Source organism: Caloenas nicobarica, chromosome Z, assembly GCF_036013445.1.
Source record: "Caloenas nicobarica isolate bCalNic1 chromosome Z, bCalNic1.hap1, whole genome shotgun sequence".
Taxonomy (NCBI): Eukaryota; Metazoa; Chordata; class Aves; order Columbiformes; family Columbidae; genus Caloenas; species Caloenas nicobarica.
The window spans coordinates 10,132,718-10,149,989 of NC_088284.1; the positions used below are offsets into that span (position 1 = coordinate 10,132,718).

The 17,272-nt window shown below is 42.5% G+C and overlaps 1 protein-coding gene across 3 annotated transcripts in view; it reads left to right on the forward strand.

Moving 5' to 3' along the window:
- The first annotated feature begins 307 nt into the window (after positions 1-307).
- The window catches only part of UNC13B (unc-13 homolog B), a 222,371-nt gene continuing 205,406 nt past the window's right edge, over positions 308-17,272 (forward strand). For all 3 annotated transcript variants that reach the window (XM_065657786.1, XM_065657787.1, XM_065657788.1), the window contains exon 1: positions 308-397. In XM_065657786.1, coding sequence (XP_065513858.1) covers positions 376-397 — 22 coding nt within the window. In that variant the 5' untranslated portion in view covers positions 308-375. The remainder of the gene's footprint in view (positions 398-17,272) is intronic.

Here is a 17,272-nt window from a genome sequence, read left to right on the forward strand (position 1 = left end):
CCCCCGCCCGGGGCAGCGAGCGCGGCCCTCCGGACCGGGCCGGTGTCACGGTGCCCGGCCGCGGGGCTCCCTCCCACACGGGGTGATTTTGGGGGGGAACGTCCCACCCGCCGTTGCCGTGGCGACGGGGATGGGGGGCGGCGGCGCCCCCTGTCGGCCGGCGCGGGGTGGCGCTGGCAGCCAGGCGGGGAGCCCCGCCCCGCGCGGTGTGGCCCCGCCCCGCGCGGTGTGGCCCCGCCCCTCTCCCCTCACGGGGCGGCTCCGCCCCCGCTCACGGCGCCGCCGCCTCGCCCGCCCGCCCCGTGGCCGCGGGGCGGCATGAGGAGAGCCGGGGGCGGCTGGAGGGGCAGCAGCTGAGGCGCGGCCGCCGCCGCCATGTCGCTGCTATGCGTGCGAGGTGAGCGAGGCGGCGGCGCGGGGGAGCCGGGCTCCCGCGGGGGGCGGCGGCCCGCTTGGGCGGAGCCGGGGTGGCCGGTGCCGGGAGCGCCTCAGGCCGGGCCGGGCGCCGGCCCGTCACGCCGCGCCGCCCCGGGGGTCTCCTGCCTCGCCTGTGCGGAGAGGCGTGGGGCGAAGCCGCCAAAGGCCGAGCCAAGCACCTGCTCCCGAAGTTGTCACCCGGGCACCTGAGCGGGGGACGCGGCGGTGTGCGGGGTTTGGGTCCGCCCGGTTCTGGTTTAACGAGTTCTGCCTCTCGGAAACGGGCGTCCCGGTGACCTCCCGGCTGAGCCGCGGCGGTGGGGCCGGGGGCAGCCGCGGGTGGCGGCGTCCGGCTGTGGGTGCCCGCCCCGGGGCTGCCGGGAGGGGCGGGGGAGCGGGCGCGGTGTCGAGGAGCTGCCGTCCCGCCGGGAGCCCGGGAGCGAGCAGGAGCCGCGCTTCACTTTCGCAGTTTGGACAGGATTTGTGGCGGTGCCGCTGAGTGAAACCGTGCTCGCAGGAAACAGGTTGCTGGCACTGGCTTGGATGTTGCAGCTTTCGCTCTCCATATACTCACCTATAACATGCGTTTTTATTTCAGATGCATTACTAATTGTCTTCTCATCCTGCAGTCAAGCTCCGTTCCCTTACTGAACAGTTTACAGAAAGGCAGCACTTTCTCATGCGAGCTGGATTATAGTGCTAGCAGCTTGCTCCGTATCTCTGGTTTTCAATTGCTTGCTCTCTTGTGCCAAAAAGAAAAAAAAAAAAAAATCCCCGGAGAAAACCATCTGCCAGGACTCACGCTTCTGGGACGTGTCTGCTGTCAGCGTTCTGCGCTGAGCGCTATGGTCACAGGGTGTCCCTGGACGCCAGCCGTGCCCTGCGGCTTAAAAGTATGGTTTTAATGTTCTCAGCTCCTTTGCCAGGTATGATAAAAAAAACAGGCACTGGTGTGCTGCTGACAGTTTAGCTCTTCTTTCGCTCACATCGTTTGATTTGATAACAGCTCTTCATCCAGCTGTTGGTCACCTTTTCGAATCAAAATCCTTGCATTGATGATGGTATTCATAAAAAGGTGCCAGCAGTGTATCTTGAGGGTGTGTTATTTTGGGGAGAGCACTGTTCTTGTAGGAAAGTATTCTAAAATTAATTTTCAGCACTTTAATAAACACCTGTTTATTTAAGGAGTCAGGAGAGGTGTACAAGTGCGAAGTTTATCTTTAAAATGTTTTTGCAGTTCTGTGTAAACTGTGAAGCACACACAGCATCTCTGGTAGGCTTGTCTAGTCCATTTTGAAGGCTTTGCCAAAACATCTTTGTTGAAGCTGATTGTTACTCGCTTGGGGTGCTTACATGTTACAGATGCTTCTTCATTCCTTTTGGTGGTTCATCCTCAAAACGTTCTCAGGCTGTCCTTTAAAGAAATGAGGTTTTGATGCCACTTGGAGCTGACTGTGTTAAAGATATATTATGCCTCGTCTACTAAGAGTAGTGGAAGAATACGAACTGGACGACTAAGTTACTGACATTGTCTTGCCTCTTCAGAGCGTCATTCTAGATCTGTAGAGTCTCTGGGACAAAAGCATTTCAGCAGCCTGGACTGATGTGCTTTTGCGTTTGGCTTACTCTTTGGTTATGTGTGAAGGGCTAAAGAAGAAACTTGAGGTAGCTGGTGACTGTGTGTGCTGGAGAGTTATTGTGAGAATTATATCTTTAATTTCCATGTGCTGTACTAAGACCATAGAAAATACCAGCAGTAATTCAGGTGGATGATACTGACCCACTTTATTATAAGAATGCACACTATAGTCAATTTACTAAACTTGAAAAAACATGTTTTCTGAAGTAGTCATGACTGAAACAGTGAGCTAATCTGATCTCACAAATATGAACCATGAAACATAAAATTGAGGTATGCTGAAGTAGAGCAGTCTGGAAAACAAACCAGATACCAGAAGCTGAGATAAAATAATAGCTTTTAGGGCAAGTTGGAGAAAGGTCTGTTAACTGTCACTATTAAAAAAGAAAAAAAAAAAAAGACGACACTTTTCTTGCATTTTACCTTTCCACTGAAATGAACTAATCTTGCTGAGCAAGTAGTGCAGCTATATTAATACAAAAATTGGAAAAGCTGCTCCTTGTTCTGTAAAAAATGGTGCACCATAAGATTGCATGATAACATGGAGTTGGATGCCATAGACCTGGGATTAAAAAAGAAAGACAAGAAAAAACCCTGTGAAATAAATGTAGGCGACTGGGGCACTGTTAGTAGCCTCTGAATTGCAGTTTAACAGATAAACGGAGATGTGGAAAAAGCCTTTAGTGGCAGTGTAACAAGAAGACTGGCAGACAGAAAGATAGTGTTGTAATTCATTGATTTATTCCGCCGCACCCCCCCCCCCCCCCCCCCGCCCCGAGTTATGCACATTAATAGTATTTTAATTGATGGCTCATCTAAAACAATGCACACCAAACATATCTGAGTATTGCCTTTGTTCCTGAAAGAGCAGGTAACATACATGGCTTCTTGATCTCATGTTTAGTAGTGCATTGCTTTTACATTTTCCTGTTAGAGAAGAAATGAGTGCTGGTGTTTGTGTTGTGTGTGGTTTTGTGTTTTGTTTTTGTTTGTTTGTTTGTTTTCCCCCAAATCATTGAGCTGTATCTGCCATAGAAGTATCTGACAGAAAATCTAAGCTCAGGGGAATTGTTGAGTCTGGGCTCACCTGCAAATATTCAGAGGATGTGTGAAGCGAGCTAGTGGTAATAGGCTGTTGTAGAAGCAAATTAAGGGATTCTTTTGAAAGAGGAAAATATTCAGAGGATGCAAGTGAAGTGAAGGAGAAAACAAATCCTGAATATTATATGGTTGAGGCTTTTAGAGGAGACTTCTTCATGTTTTCATTCTGCTGCTTAAGTGCAAAAGAGATTGCATATACTCCTGTTTAGAGCAGCTGTGTCTGGATTATGTCTGATAATCTTCTCTTGGCATAGTTTGCTTTATTAGTTTGCATTTAGTTTTGTATTTGTGGAAATCGCACATATTAAATAAAACTAATCCCAGTGAAGCAGTCTAGTTTTCCCATTGGTCTTGCATTGTTAACTTTCTCAGCCTTCTCTTGTAAGTCTTGATTTTACCTCAGATCTCGACTTAATTAGATTTCTTCTTTCCTGTCTTCTGACTTTACAGATAGAAATAACTGCTGTCTCAGCACAGCTTGCAAGAGTCATAGCAAAGGAGGACCCTGCTGAGGCTGGATCACTCAGTTGTGGGTGCTCTGTTATCGGTTCCTTTGCTCTGCATCGTTGTCCCAAGGCATACTTCAGACCTTTTCACTTGCCCACTTTTATTACATCTTGCTATCTCAGGACAGCGATGGTTCTCTTCTAGTTTTCCTTCTCTCTGCTTTATAACAGCCCATGCTGTGTCTTCAGTGCTATTGTGTTCCTTGCTTCTTGACCTACCTTATTCAACTGATAATTACAATATAAAAAGTGTCTCTTTGTCGCATGCGTTGCCTGTCCTGGTCGCTGTATCAGTGCCTGAAATGTGTTGCTTTTGCAAGGATACTGGCAGTGGGGACCTTCCCCCATCGCTGTGCACAGTACCTGGCTTAGTCCCACGAGGGCACAGTGCTTTTGTCTGATATGCTTTTGTCTTGGCGCCTGGTCTGCATTACCTGTGTGAGATTTGGCTGCCTGAGGTATGTAGGAAATTGAGTTAGGTGGTCTCTTCTGGTCTTATGCTCTAAAATTTTTCAAGTGACTGCTGTGTGAAATAATGCTGTCTTGAGGCTAGGGCTGTTATTTCTTTGGCCTACTGCTTATCTTGCTCCTGCTCTAAAGAGTTGGAAGGCTTATCTGGTGACATTTTTGGTTTGTCAGAATAGCTGGAATGCTGCTCAGTGAACTTAACTACACCTCCCTGTCTTGCCAGCAAAATTTGGGTTCCAGTATTTGTCCACCAAATTGAACTCTGTTGACATCCAAGTGAAAGAAGCAAACAGGGAAAATGGCAATGAATGTTAACGGTAACAGAAATGAAAATGTGTTCATCTTGGGGAGTACTTAGAAATATCTATAACTGAAAGTCCAGTAGTCAATTGTCAGGCCTTTTTATTTGTGCTTAAAGGATTTTTTTTTTCCCCCGTGTGATGCAATAGCTCCAACTTACCTTGGTGTTCTCTGTAAGGCTGAATGCAGTGCCTCCAGCTCTTTCTGTCTCACGGGTGAAGGTCTCTAGCTGGAACTCCCTGCATTGCACGCTTGTAAATAGTACACTTAGCAATAGAGTAATTGTATAGCTGTGTTGTGGCAGCATTCTGAAATGATCGCAGAATTGAAAGAAAACCAAACAAGCAACCCGTCTGTCTTTGTGTTGATCAAAATGGAAAAGAACAGAATTGGACTCTAAAAGCAGTAGCAGAAGTACAGGTTATAAAGATATACAGCAAATTCTTTATCAAGCATTCTATTTATAAGTTTTATAAACTCCTTTTCTGTAGCTGCAGTTAGTCAGGAAGCTACCAGTGTATGTGGTGTTGGAACAAAATAAAATGCATCAGAAACTTGGATAATAACTGAGAGAAAAGGGTCTTTGCTACTAAAGGAGGTTCTTTGCATTGGGTCTTAGGGTTTGTGAAGTAGTAATCAGTGGCTTTACTGGAGGGAAAACTTTTAAACTTTCAAGCTTCTTCTGTTGTTAAATAATAGGAATCTTTTAAACCTGGCTTGTGGTGCACTGATGGTCGTTCATTTTCCTGTTTCAAAACCTCACTCTATCAGCTCTGGACACTTTGCTGCAAAAGTTTCAACAGACAGTGGAGTGTTTGTTTTAAGTATTTAGGGACTAGGAGCTACTTGAAACCCCTCTGTAATTTTCAGTAGGATGAAAGAAATGCACAGAGGTGCTTCCTGAATTTGAATAGTGTCTGGTTTTTTCTTACTCACTTGATGTCCCCTCAGTTGACTGCTACAGTTTGGGAAATGCCAGTTCAAGCTTACAAAGTTGTTATTAATGTGTGGTTCTGGCATGCACCGAACTTCTGGGTTTAATCCAAATGCTAAAACATTCTTATTTTGAACTATAATAGACTGAGAGCTAGTTGCAATTTACACAATGGCATATAAAGTCCAAGCAAATGAAACTGCTTTTTTTAAATCCAGGACTTTACTTCAAATATTTGACTTGGAGGCATGTGAAATGAATATGTCTGATGGCAAACGATCCTCTTATCAATTTCCTTTGAAATTTCCTTCTGCCTTTTAATTTTTTTTTTAATTTTTAATGCTTTGCAATCAACTTTTCCGTGACGTTTTGAGGAATAATTTAATCACTTGATGAAAGTTGTTCTCAGTGCTCTTCCAAGAGAGTTTAAACAAGAGTGATGTGCCTTATAACTCCTGCTTTTTCATTCAGATAATTCATTGTGTGGTCTTGCAAACAGACTGGGAGCCGCTGTGAGGGTGTGTAGGGTCTTACCTTACTCTGCCTCTTCAGTAGGTTAAAGCTCACTAGTACCTGGCATTTTCTTCGTATGTAAGCATATGAAAGCAACTTGCTATTCCCATGTCTTGTTAGAAAGGAGGACTTATGGAGGCTATAGTTTTAAAAGTTTCTTATTAGCATTTGAATTTGCTGTTCTTCGTAGTCTTTATTTCTTGACTGTACTCCTGAAATTTCCATAGAAATGAAAATTGGATTTAATATTCTTGTGTTGATCTCATCATCGTTAAATGGAGAACTAAAATCTGCTTTATTCCTATCTGTGCATGCATTAGCCATCTTTGCCAAGGACTTCCCTGAAATAATGTTTTGCTTGTCTACTCTGACCTGTAATACTTGGCAGATGCTTTCTGTGATATGAATTCCTATTCTATAGGTATATTCTGGGCGTTTGCGTCAGATCTCTCCACATCTAGCAGGATTTCAGATGGGTTTTCTTTTCTCTTACGCCTTCCTAATACTTGACTGGGCTGCTGTGCATAATGCTTCTTTTATTATCTGCCTCTTTGCTGGCTTGGTGTCCTGCTTGGTTTTGTATAAACGGCAAGTGCATCTAGGACTGAAAATGTTGACACATGGCAGGCATTAATTCTGGTATTTGGGAAACCCCACTAATCATGACTGGTCTCTCAAGTGGTTAACCATTACTCTGTTTCACGGGATTTCTACCATATTATGTAATTTTACACTTTAATGAGACTATCCTGTGCTAGTAAGTTGTATGTCTCAATTCTGCGTATTAGATCTGTGTAGTTAAGTCTTTCCAAACCGGTGTTGAGTGGTAGGCATGATTTTTTTTCAGGACTGCAACTCCTTACACATTGATTGCTGTATTATTTTTTTTCAGCCATTTGTCTGATGTGTTCAGTGGTCTGTAGGTTAACTTGTCCTACAACTCTGCCCTGATTGTTACCACAAGTGTCATGCTCTGCTCTCCTTGGAGCCTGTTTTCTAATCTTTCAGGATGCATTTGAAACAATTGTCAGTGGGCTACAGACTTCTTCACTGACATCTGAATGCCAGTTACCTAGACCTTATTTTTATTATTTGTGTCTTGGATGTTTCATGTCATCTTCACTTGCTGATGGGCTGGAAAGTACATGGTCACACAGGCACGTGCCTCTGCCAGAGCACAGGGCAAATGTTTATTGGATGCCTATTGCTTCTTTACCATTAGCAGTTAAGTCAATTAGTAGAATGGGAGGACAATATCCTTGTTGGTGTTTTTCTCTAATATCATTAAGATTTTTTGTTATATTTAACTCATTTTCCCCTGCATCTAACTACTTAGGCCTAGAGCCACCCAACCTGTGTTGATACTGTTTATTTCTTATATATATACTGTAGTTATTGCTCTTTGGAGTGGAGTGGACTTCACCTGTCCTTCTTCTTTGAGGAGTAGTGGCTTTTTTGTCCCTTAGAAAACTCTTAATAAACAATTCCTGTGTCTGATATCACAGGTTTGGTTCAAATTTATTCTTCCCTGTTAATTTGCTAATAACTATTGTCAGCTTTATGAAATTAGCTGCCTCTGAATTGTTTCTCCTGTATTGCTGGGGATCGTCTTTAGACAATCCATGTTCTTGTGATCAAATCGCATACTACTGCAGGTAACTTTTAAATGATCGCTTTGTAGAAGTAAATCACAGTAGGGATCCAAAATAGTTGTTCTCCTGTTTAACACTTTTTGAGTTGGGATGCTATTTACAAGTTTTAAAAGAATTGAAGAAGTACTGGCAGACGAACTCTCCAGCATTTCTCTGTTTAACTGTCTTTATATGACTAATGCTGTCTTCTGTGACTTCACAGATTTCAGTTAAATATATTATGAAATACACTATGAGCATCTGTGTTTCTAGTTATGCTGGGAAGAAAGCTTCAAGTTTAATCCAGATTTTTTTTTAAACTGGTTGATAGTTTAATGAAAAGATGCAAGTGAGGTTTACTTGGCATATCACAAAAAGCTGAGATGCCCACCTCCTGTGTCAGACTTTCAAAATAGATTCCTTAATGTCCTTTTCAGTTATTTTACCCCGTTATTAACTATGAATAATTGAATAATTACACTTGTAACTAACAAACAACACACTGAGTATGTACAGATATCAGAGACCTTTTACTTTTTGTGCAGCATGAAGTTCAAGAGAGCAGCGTTGGCTGTGGGATCAAGTTAGGTGATGATAAGTCCTCAGCCGAGGAATTCTTTTGACTGATGTTGAAAGAACTTCATAAGCACTGTGTCATGGCATGGATTAATGTCTTGCTGTTGTGGAAAGTGGCCAGGAACTGGAGCATGATGCTGGCAGGTGTGCTGTCTCTCTCACAGCTGTGTGAGGGCATCTTAAAAATGAAAGGGAACACTGCCAGCTAATGGTTGTGACTTGGTTTGTGTTCCCTCAAGCACACTGCTCTTCAGTGTCAATATGTTCACCCTTTTGTCAGATGAGTTGGGGTGGGGTTTGGAAAGAACTGCAAGGGAGTTGCGTACCTGCATTCAATGTGGAAGCATATATTCAGAGACCTTAAGTCTAAGGAAATCATGTGTGGAGAGAAAATTAAATTGAAGTGTTGTCAGGTATATATATGCCCCATCCCCTTTGTTCACATGATTTACTTTTGCTGGTCAGGCTTGAGTTTGTAAAGGTCTTAGCATTGCTGGGCACGGCGCATGGGCTAGAAACTGTGTTAAAGGGGTTAAAAACTGATTTTGTTCTCTTTTTTTGCTTGCCTGTATTTGGGGAGTTGGGGCAGTTAGAAACATAGAGAAGGTATGATCTTTCAACAACTTTGCACTGACCTCAGACTCCTGGTGCTCTTCCTTGCAGTTGAACATCCTGTATGACTGGAAAGTGAATTGGACGGGAATGGCATGTCCGATGAGGGATAAGTGGAGGCGTCTCGTTCGAGATAATCTCTAGCCTAAAACTGTTGGCGAGTTTTAAAAGAAGTTTGGCTTCCAGCCTTGACCATGTCCCTTTAAGGAATACTGGTTTTAACCTTATTACTTAAAGCTCCTGTGACTTAACTCTCTTAATTCTTTACAGCTAAATGCTCTGCTGAACAGACTCCAGCATTTCCACCACGGAGACATAGTTACTAGGTATAAAATAACTGCAGAATTACACTTCCAAGTGTTGGTACACTGTTTATTTTCTCAGCTTCGCCCAATGTAGTAATACTCAGTTTAAAATACAGAAAAAAAAAAAATACATGTTAAATGACTTCTTGTGTCACCCCTCTGTGCAGATGAAGTCTGGAAGATATAACCAACCTGCTGTCATCCTTGCTGTCTTCTCATGAGGAAAGGAGTTTGGGCCTGCAGCTAAGTATGGTGGCACATTGAACCCTTCATTCTTACAAACTTTAATGGCAGCACAGTGGTGTGGACTCCATGGCTGAGATGTGGGCATGCTTGAATGAGGCAAAGTGAACTGATGAAGGGACTGCATCACCTGAAACCCATTCTGGAGGATGACATGGGGCTGTTGCCCAAGGCCTGGACTAGGGGATGGTTGGTTGCCTTGGGAACAGACCAGGGTTATTGCTTGAACTTCTTCTGTGATGTAGCAAATCTGTCTTGAGTTGTCCCTCTGTCTGGTGTTTTTGGTGACTTTTTTTTTTTATTGCTTTAAAATATGTTTTAAGGATGTATCAAAACAGTTCCATATAGTCAGGTAGTGATGGAAAGGCTAGCCATGAAGAAGCTCTGGGTCAAATTTCGCTTAAGCTATGTTGTAAACTGAAAGTTTCTGCTTAGCAAATATAGCAGTTTCCAAGGAATGAATATATATGTATGTGTGTAGGAACATATAGATATCTAAATTTCTAGAGAGAAACTCTTTAGAGAGATCTTCCTTTCCTGAGGGCTTGTAAAAACCTCAAAACGTGTTTTCAGGAAATGTCCAGGGACTTCAGGCTTTCAGTACCTGTGATGATTCACATTCAATTGTCACACAGTCTTCTGTTGCAACAACCACGGTCCTTTGCAAATGAAGTCGCTGTGGAGTGTTATGTCTGCAATTATACACTGGAGATCTACAAACTGTTATTCTGGAAATCTTTAACTGTTTTTTCCTGTAGGGCCAGGAGTACCAGACACTAATTGAGATGATGCAAAGTAGCTAATCAGCTTTGAGTGAGGAAAGAATTTGACTGCAGAGTAAACAATTACACACATTTTAGAAAATTAAGTGTCATTCCTATTTTGTTCACCTTTCCAATGTCATGAGTTATATTCTTCATCATGAGACGTCTTTAAAGGCAAGCAGGTGGTGTTCTCCAGAAGATCATTTGGCCTTTGTGAAAGGCACAATTCGTGTGGCTCCTCTTTGAGTCTGAGGACCCATAAGTAACTAGAAAGCTGAGTCTGGGAATTCTAACACTACCAAAATCACAATGCCATTTCTTAGATTAATAAAGTCTTCTTTTTTAATGAAATACATAATTTTATTTTCTGGTTCAAACATCCCTCAACTGTGAACTCCTGATATGAACTCAAACTTGTAGTATGTGACTTGAATTTGGCATGCAACATAGATGTGGACTGGTGGGGAGGCAAAAATGGATGAGAAACAGTAATTTTATTTCAGTCTTTCCTACCTGGTGTAACTTAGTGCATGTGCAAAATTTTATTAGATTTTGACATATCAAATTAAGTGTTGTCTGTGTATGCTCCATTTTAGTAGGAGATTTTTTGAGGAGATTAACTGCTTAGAAACTCTATGGTTATAAGGCCAGAATGGATTGTTGTAATCATCTAATATGAACCTCTGTAGGACATAGTATTTTTTTAGTGTAACAACCTGGAGCCTCCTAGAAACAGATCAGATTCTGAATTAAAATTGATGAAGGATTTTCTGCAGCTCTTGGAAGCTGTACGTTGATTATCATCATATGTGACAGATTTATGCTTTTTAGGCTGAATTGTTTTTCTAATGTCAGCATCACAACAGCAGAAGTTGGCGTGCCTTTCCTTAGAATGCATAAGCTATTATGAAATTAATACTTCTTGCCCTTACAATACTTAGGGACTGGGAAAAATGGAGTTCGGTAATGGCTGTTACTTGAGTAGAGGTATGTGGCTGTTGTATTATGACTAATCTGGCTACAGTAAGAAGTGTTTACGTATTTTTCCATGGTTAAAAAGCAATCAAGACATGGCATGACCTATTGGATTGCGGTGTTAAATCAGCATTTTGTTACACTTTGGCTAGGTGGGAGGAGTGTGGTTTAGCAGAGCTCTGCTGACAAACCTACTTCTATTGTAACCTTGAGTTTGAAATTACCGTTCTGTATGTATCTGCTGCTTTGGTCAAAGATACAGAAATGTGTTCGGGCTTCACTGTAGCAGAGCAGCATGTGACAGAAGTCAGAATACATGTGACTTAACCCTGTACACTTCCTCTGGGAGCCTGCGTTGTATTTTTTTTTCCTCATAGAGCATCAGGAAAGTTGGTTTTGGAAACGAAACAGACTTTGCGTCATCCTGAAATGACAAGTGATACAGTTACATGAAGTAAACAGTGAAAAGCGTTTTAGCTTAGTAGTTTTGTTTCCAAGAGGGTGCAGAGGCATCAGTGTTACAAAACAAAGTAGGGAGCTTGTGCCTGAAGTGGTGGGAAGGGGGCTGGTGGTGTAGGACTCGGGTCTAGCCCTCATAGGGTTAGCAGGAGCCACAAGGAGTGAGGGTTATCAGGGGAACGGAGATGTTGGAGGGGGTGCCCTGCTCTGGAAAGAGAGGAATAAAGGTGACTGGGAAAATTCCACTGTGTGTTAGTGATGCAAAATTGTAAAGCAGCATTAGCGTGGATAAAAGAGAACCAGCTGCGCTGAAATTGCTTTGGGAAGAGCTGATAAGAGATTTTGCTGTGATAGCGCAAGAGATCTACCACACGTAGTCCAGGATTTAAATGTGGGTAGAAATCTTGTAATATGGTTAGAGAGAGGTATTTCTGGGTATTGTCACTGTGACAGACTTGCTTGCCACACCAGAGAATGAATGTTGTTGGTAATGGCTGGGTACAGAGAGCCATCTTATCTGGAAGTTTCATCATCAGATAATGACTGAAGCCATAAAATTGATGAAGTTAGCTGTGGATGTGGCCTCAGGAAGCACAGAAGGTGCTTCAGGGACAATAGACATAGGAGTGAACTTGGTTTGAGTGATCACAGCCTAACCTAGGTTATGTTAAACATATAAACATTCAGACCAGCAACTGTGGGTCCTCTAGAGAAACCGAAGGAGCTTTTTGGTGAAATGAGGCACTTGGATACGGAGGAGGGCTTGGAATTCAGTGAAGCTACAGGGGTAAATATTAGCATCTCAAATAACTAGAAAAGGCTCCACCTAGGAAATCACCCCAGAGCTGATGATTCACCTAATCATTGCGTCAGGACATATTGAGCAAACACAGAAGCTCTGAGAGGTGTGGGGAAAAAATCAGTTTGTAAAGGAAGGTCTGTCATGAGGTTCAGGAAGTCTAGGGCTAAGGCAGGGCCTTCCACATCGGCAGACAAGGTGGCATCTTACAAAGGGTATTAAAACAGGTAACAGAAGGTGCTTTGGTCGCATGAAAATGAGAAACAACCAACCTCATGAAGGAAGGAATTGTACTACTGTGCACAAGGCCAGAAGGTTGAGCAAAGATGATCTGGGCACGATCCCTGAACTGTAGGAATTGTTTCTTGCAAGGATGACACTGGAAATGGTACACAGATACATGGGTTGGGATCAGAACTCTTTTAACACCTTGAATTTGAGCCTTGTAATGAGTAGCCCAGAGTGCTAAGACATGCAACACTTAAAATCTGAAATCTGTTGGCAGAAGTTTAACTGCTGCTATAAGCAAGCAGTGACATCACCTACCCAGAGAACAAGAAAGGTGTATTTTTTGGGTTGACAGGAAGATAAGGAGATGGGTGATATATATGGGTAAGTATGGATCCTGACTTCAAAAGCAGTCAAGACTGTAATAATATGCAAGGTTTAAAATAAGCATTAAAGAGAGAATAATAAAAGCTTTGTGGACACGTGGAAGCAGTGTGGAAGGTCATCGGTTATAAAATCTGGCATGGGTTTGCGAGAGGAAGATTGTGCTTGGCTAACCTCTTGTTTCTAGATGAAAGCATGCATATATTTGGACTTCTGTAATATCACCATAGCAGACATTTCTTTTTGAAGAAAATTGGAATTGGCAAGAGAAATATAATGTGTATAAGGAACTGGCTGTAGCAGAAGCTAGTAACGTTACAAAGACTCATGGGAGAAGCAGATGTCTTACACTTGTGGTGTGGAAAGAAAGGTAAGAATGAGTGTGTCAAAGTTGTTAAGACAAGTCCTAATGGCATAATCAATTTGTAAGTAGATAAATATAACACATGAAGGATTCAACGACCCTGAGAACAGCCATAATGAAAATTATTTGAGCTCTGCACTTAAAAGCAAATGGCAAGAATTACTGAAAAAGGCAAGGCTTGGTGAAAGGAGTGGTGTTGGGGAGTCCTTGTGACTCAGCACTGTGGTGTCAACCAGTTCAGAATAATTGTGGGGAGAGAAGTTGATACGAGTATGTGCTGTGGAAAGTGTCCCTGGCAGAGGAGGAAGGACAAAGGCACAGGTGATTTGTCCTTGTGCGCTGTGGCCTGCACTGACTGTTCAGGGAGGATGAACTTAGGTAGGACTAAGTGGAGAGGGTGAAAGACAACGTGGACTGTCTCTCTCTTCCTTTCAGTCTCTGTGGTGAGAAGGGTAGGGCACTGTGGCTTCTTCTGCCTGATAAACAGGAACTGATGGGATCTGTGAGTCCTGTCCATTAAAAACGTCAGGAAATTAAACGGAGTGAGGAAAAACATTAAGGTGGAGGATAGTGTTGACATAAGATATAGAAGGTATAACTGTGCCATTAATTAAAGTGTAGGCTGGAAGTCACGAGTGATTTTGAATGGCTTAAGTGATACAGGTGCTTGGAGAACCAACACTAGAGTTGGTGACCTTGAAGGTCCTTCTGGTCTTATGATCCTCACAGCACTAACTTCATTATGATGTGAATTACTGCTCTGACAACTGCTTGCTGTTGAGAAATTGTATGCTAAAGTAAAATTTTGATGTAGCACCTTAGTTATAAATTTCAATAATTAAAAAAACCCCAAACTACATGTGAGGGAACTTGCTCGTACTCAATTGCTACCTAAGGCTGTTTATTTTAGTTAATGATTTTAATTCTAATGGTATTTAGCCTGATGGAATTTCACTTTTAATTTTTATGGAGGCCCAGATGCAAGCAAATGGCATAGGTTTCAAGAGAATGGTCTTGGGCATAATCCTTGTCATTAGTAATACCTGGCTGTGGTTCAGTTCTTTGTGTACATGCTCTGTGAAAACTGAAGTGTTGGCAGGTGGTTGCTGATGTGTTTGGGAGACACAGCTCCTTCAGATACTGTAAAGCTGCTGTGGGAGCAGCCACTCAGCTGCTTCTCCCAGTTGGAGTTAAAGTCATGTACTTGCTTGGGTATCAGTCTCTGGGCTGAATTTTATAAAACACATGCTGTCTTTACAAGTGTAAAAACCAAACATCCCCAAACCATCCTTTTCAGCTTCCTCCTGGGAGAATATCGTGACGGATGTCCCAAGACCTTAATCAGAAAAAAACCACCAAAAAATTGATGCCAATCTAGCTGTCCTATTTTTGTGATTTGTACATGTCCTCCAGGGACCAGTGTTGTCTGAGCAGTTTGTGAATGCGAAGGGTAAAGTCAGACTGCCAAAGAATTCGTGTGCAGTGTTGTTAGATCTCCCCTTCCTGCCTGGGAGTCTCAGTTACAATTCTGAACAATTCTACTCTTTCTTAATGCTCACAGTCAGCTTATTTCTGTCTCCTAGTTATTAATATTTTCTCTGGTTTTTGAACCCAATGTAGTAAATATTTAAGTAACACAATATTAATATTTTTGTTAAAACTGTTTTTCAAACTAGACCAATCCTGCCTCATTGTTTGGTGCAAGAAAACACAGCCACTGTTTTTCCTGGGATCTTATCATTTGCTGCAGTATGCTGGGAAGTTTTGGCTTAAGTTTTTTTTTTTTTTTAAAGGGTTTCTGAATCCCCCAAGACTGCTGTTCATTTATTTCTTAATTTCTCATTTGGTGCATATGCAAGACTTCTGAAGTTGAAGAATGATGTGTGTGTCAGTATTAGTTTTTAGCTTGGTGCCTTTCAGGGCAAGCTTGTGCTCAGTCCTGCTTGACAAGTAGTTCTGTTCCAGTTGGTTGATCGTTTGCAATCCTGTAACTTAAACCGAAACTACCAGAAAACATACCAAGGCCGTGATTAGGCGGTGATCACTTCTGGTGTGGTTAGTCAGCAGCTCTTGTTCCAGGGTGCATCTCATTTAAACTAAATCTGAACAGGGAATGCAGAAACCTGAGTCATTCAGGAGAGTATACAGGTGACTTCAGCGCTTTTGGTGACTGAGGAGAGCAGCACACGCCAGCCAAAAATAAGAGCACACAAGTTGTTTTATTCTATCTATAATTCCTCCTTTTTCTTCTTTGTTTGGTACCACAGTTGTTGCGTCTTCTAGCTGCTGTTACCTACTGTGACCAGGCTGTGTGATTTGACCTAACAACTCTGGCACTATTCTAGTAATTTAAGTGACTTTCACCTGTATATACAATGTCTGAGCAGCAGCTGCATGTGCTTTGTGTCTTGGAAGAAATTATTCTGTAAAGAGTTGTATCTTATTTTCAAAATAAAAATAAAAAGCCCACAACTTTTCCAGGTTTCTGAATTAGTTCTAAGTTTTTGGGCGTGTGTGTGTGTGTTGTTTTGTTTTGTTCTTTTTTCCTCGCTGAAGCTTTTCTTATATGCTAGTTGAACTATTGGTTTGTCAGCAAAGTTGGTTTACCAACTCAGACTGGCTCCTAGCAGGCTTATCAGTCTGTCTCTTTTCCTGCCTTCTGGTGCAAGCATATGGCTTTTGTTATGCATATTTCCTTAGTCTTTGACAGCTGGGGGCATATTCAATTAAGGTATTTCAACTAATTTAAAAATAACATATTTCTAGACCTTGGAGAACTTGAAAGAAGGGTAATTTATGCCACTGAAAACTAGAAGCCTGCTTTATTCTCTGTCCAGTAATATTTATCTTCTACATCTAAAAATTCTGAAAGTTGTGGTTTTGTGTGTGTTTTGGTGTTTTTTTTTTTTTTGCTAGTAAGGCATAGATTCAACTGTAGGAATGCTGTCTCTTATCATAAAACAGTGAAAAGTTCACGAGAAATCTGCAACCTGCAGAGAAGTCCTTAAAGCAAAGTGACTGAAGCACAATCTAACAGAATATAACTCTCTCTCTTTGGAGAGAGTCACAAACACAGTAACTCACTCCAGTGTGTTTCACCCAAGCTGCTTTTTTTACCAATGAAGTAAAATAAAGGCTGCAACAGGATATTGGAGACAAGAGGCCGCTTGGATTACTGTTCAGTTCACCTCTTGGTTGGGGAACCAGGTCGCCTGACAGCGTTGTCTGTATTGCCAGTGTCAGGAGGATTAACCTCTCATAATCTCTGTGATTTGAATAAGAGATTTTGTTCCTGTCCTCACTGCTCAGTTCAAAGTGGGTGCTGAGCAGAAACTTCAGTGTGTCTTCAGCAACATGTCTGTGTTGGTCAGCCAAAAAGGGAAGAAATGGAGGATTTCTCCTAGTTGTACTATTTTAGCAGCTGGTTATGTAGTGTTTGGATGTAAGTGTATATAGGTGGAGCTGTTCTATAGAATCAGGGAAGCTGGCTACGTCCTCAGTTTCCCTTTTGTTTAAAAGGTGTTCTGTTATACAAATAGTATCAAATCAAGACAACGAAGCGATCAGGTCCAGTCAACATCGGTTTATGAAAGGCAGGTCCTGTTTGACCAACCTGATCTCCTTCTATGACAAGGTGACCCACCTAGTACATGAGGATGCTGGATGTTGTGTACTTAGACTTCAGCAAAGTCTTTGACACCGTTTCCCACAGTGTTCTTGTGGAGAAACTGGAAGCTCATGGCCTGGATGGGTGTTCTCTGTGATGGATAAAGAACTGGCTAGATGGCCCAATGAGTTGTGGTGAATGGAGTCAAATCCAGTTGGCGGCCGGTCATGAGTGAACCCCAGGGATCAGTACTGGGGCCAGTTGTGCTTGATCTCTTTATCAATGATCTGGATGAGGGGATTGAGTGCACTCTCAGTAAATTTGTAGATGATGCCAAATTGGGTGGGAGAGTTCATCTGCTGGACTGTAGGAAGGCCATACAGAGGGATCTGGACCGGCTGGATCACTGGGCTGAGGCCAATTGTGTGAGATTCAACAAGGCCAAGT